At 38.4% G+C, this 2500-nt stretch overlaps 1 protein-coding gene across 18 annotated transcripts in view; it reads right to left on the bottom strand.

Annotated features, from left to right (window-relative positions):
* The window catches only part of LOC144979980 (ras-specific guanine nucleotide-releasing factor RalGPS2-like), a 143555-nt gene that overhangs the window by 28110 nt on the left and 112945 nt on the right, over positions 1 to 2500 (bottom strand). For 5 of the 18 annotated variants that reach the window (XM_078927384.1, XM_078927383.1, XM_078927386.1 and 2 more), the window contains one exon: positions 1890 to 2334. The exons of 8 other annotated variants lie outside the window; for them this stretch is intronic. In XM_078927384.1, coding sequence (XP_078783510.1) covers positions 1890 to 1949 — 60 coding nt within the window. In that variant the 5' untranslated portion in view covers positions 1950 to 2334. Of the gene's footprint in view, positions 1 to 1889; positions 2361 to 2500 lie in introns of all 18 variants that reach the window. 5 more of the 18 variants (XM_078927387.1, XM_078927389.1, XM_078927388.1 and 2 more) reach the window with 2 other exon arrangements.

The following is a 2500-nucleotide window of genomic DNA, read 5'->3' on the forward strand; positions in this document are numbered from 1 at the left end:
CGAAATTACCAATGGGCATGATCTATATTACATTTCCATGTGCTCGAGGTCATTGGTCACATTGCAAAATGTGCTCAAAGTGACCCACTTAGTGAAAAGTGTTTACAGCTTTTTAAATATCTAACATCACGATTGGTCATTTGATTCAGCTTGATACATGGATATGTTTATAACATTTGTAAAAAAAGCAACGTGTTTACATTTGTTAAGAAATATCCAATCGTTGGACAGAAACAAATCATGTGATTGACGACCTGGTTGGACGAAAACATGAATATCGATCGCTCCCATTACAAACCTACTGCGCATACGATATAAAACAAACAAAAAAGTCTTTAGGAGCCATAGGGCCCATGGAGCCAGAGTTCATCCCAGTTTCAATAGCGTTAAACAAACATTGCTTGCTACCCTTTGGATAGTCAATTGTAAAGGACGTTCCGCCTCTCTCTCGCTCTCTCTCTCTCTCTCTCTCTCTCTCTCTCTCTCTCTCTCTCTCTCACTCACTCTAATATACCAACTACCGTGCAACTGCTGTGTGGATAGGGGGTTGAGAGGGGGAAAAATACGACTTCACCTGGGACATATCCCGTCCCCCTTGCAACCCCTTACAAATTGAGAAAGGGGGGGGGGGGGTCCTAAACCTACCTGATGTCAAAATATTGGTTCCAATCTAAGTGGAAGTGTAAAACATGTGTTCCGGAGGTAAATCCACTGCGCAGCCGATCTTCTGGTTTAAGAATAATGGCATCTTATTTTCTAGCCTAAATAAATGCTGGTCGTCAATAAGACCATCCATCCTCGCTCTTTTTACCCCCTACGTAATCATAAATTAATAAGAAATCCAGCGTTTTTTGGTTGGTCAAAATCTACTGGGTAATTGATTTTCAACGTCTTTCAATATTTTTTTTTAACACAGACGGTCTAAAAAGATATTACCTCGCACTGTGTAGTAGTGCAAAATGTGTGCACCACTGTGTCATAATATTATGCTGTCAATACGCTTCAACAGTCGAAACGTCACTTCCCTCGTAATGACGCATGGTAACTTAATAACTGGCTCTAAACTATCGGAACAATGGCGGACGCCCTTATGAAATATTTCTCTGACGAGCATAAAAGCGTAACCAGAGGAGAAAAACATTATTAAGATGCTCTTGTTTTGACTTTTATACATTCTGATCAAAAGACATATAAAAAGTTATAGCCAGCATGAAGAATAAAAAGTACCGATTTTCTTTGTATAGAACCGCGATGGCCGCCGTTGCTGGCGACGTGACATTAGACTAATGAATCCAATTCAAACCGGCAAATGTATCATTCCATTACAACTCACTACTCTGACGATTATTGTCGCGGGGATAGGTGATTATTACATACAATCGACGGGTAGCCTACTTATTTACAGGTCTGACAACCCACATTGTTATGGCCTCATTGTTGTAATGGAAACACATACTCTTAAACCAACGCCAAAAAAAAAAGTGTCCATTACAACGAGCCCGTAATTGGATTCAATAGTCTGATGTCACGTCGCCCAGCAACGGCGGCCATCGTGGTTCTAAACAAAGAAAATCGGTACTTTTTATTCTTCATGCTGGCTAGAACTTTTCATTTGTCTTGTGATCAGAATGTGTAAAAGTCAAAACATGATCAGAATTATAATAGGTCTTTTTCCCCTCTGGATACGCTTTTATGCTCGTCGGAGAAATATTTCATAAGGGCGTCCGTCATTATTCCGATTTAGAGGCAGTTACTATGTTACCATGCGTCATTTACGAGGGAAGTGACGTTACGACTGTTGAAGCGTATTTATTGCGTCCAGTTATCAGACCTGCAATGATATGTAATGTTCACGTCGCATACAACAAACAATGCATCACTACACTTACCGTGACTATCCTCATGGCGATATCAACGAGCTGATCCCAAAACCTGTCCCAAGGTGGCATAACGTCTGCTGCAATATCCTATTTGTAACAACATCCTCATCCTCATCATCATCATCATCACTACTACCAGCACCATCTCCCACCTACACACCAGCACCAACACGTTTGTTTGTAAAAAAAATCCCATACAATCCACAGCGAGTCACATGATTAATCCATTGGAAAAGAACGAACAACTTTTGATACAAGAAATGATATTATAATCCAATGGTATCTAGTAGTAATGCTAATCCGATAAATGCTGTTTTGTCACATTCGGCTTTATCCATGCACTTGAAAACACAGTAAAACTTTTTTTCCTTTATCACCGTATCAGTCAGTAAAAATAATATTTTAAAAAAACGTAAAACACGATTTTTATTATTGTGAAATTCGTCCAGGTAATCTATGATAACGGCATTAAAAATTCCACTATAAAAGCAATACATGTTATAAAAATAATATTTTTAAAAAATGTATAACACGATTTTTATCATTGTACAAGTGGTCTAGATTATCTATGATAACCGTAATAAATGGTATCACAATAAATATCTTTAAAAACGTGTTTT

The sequence above is a fragment of the Berghia stephanieae genome, chromosome 9 (genome assembly GCF_034508935.2).
Source record: "Berghia stephanieae isolate SIO BIC M18660-M18661 chromosome 9, UCSD_Bste_1.3, whole genome shotgun sequence".
NCBI classification, from domain to species: Eukaryota; Metazoa; Mollusca; class Gastropoda; order Nudibranchia; family Aeolidiidae; genus Berghia; species Berghia stephanieae.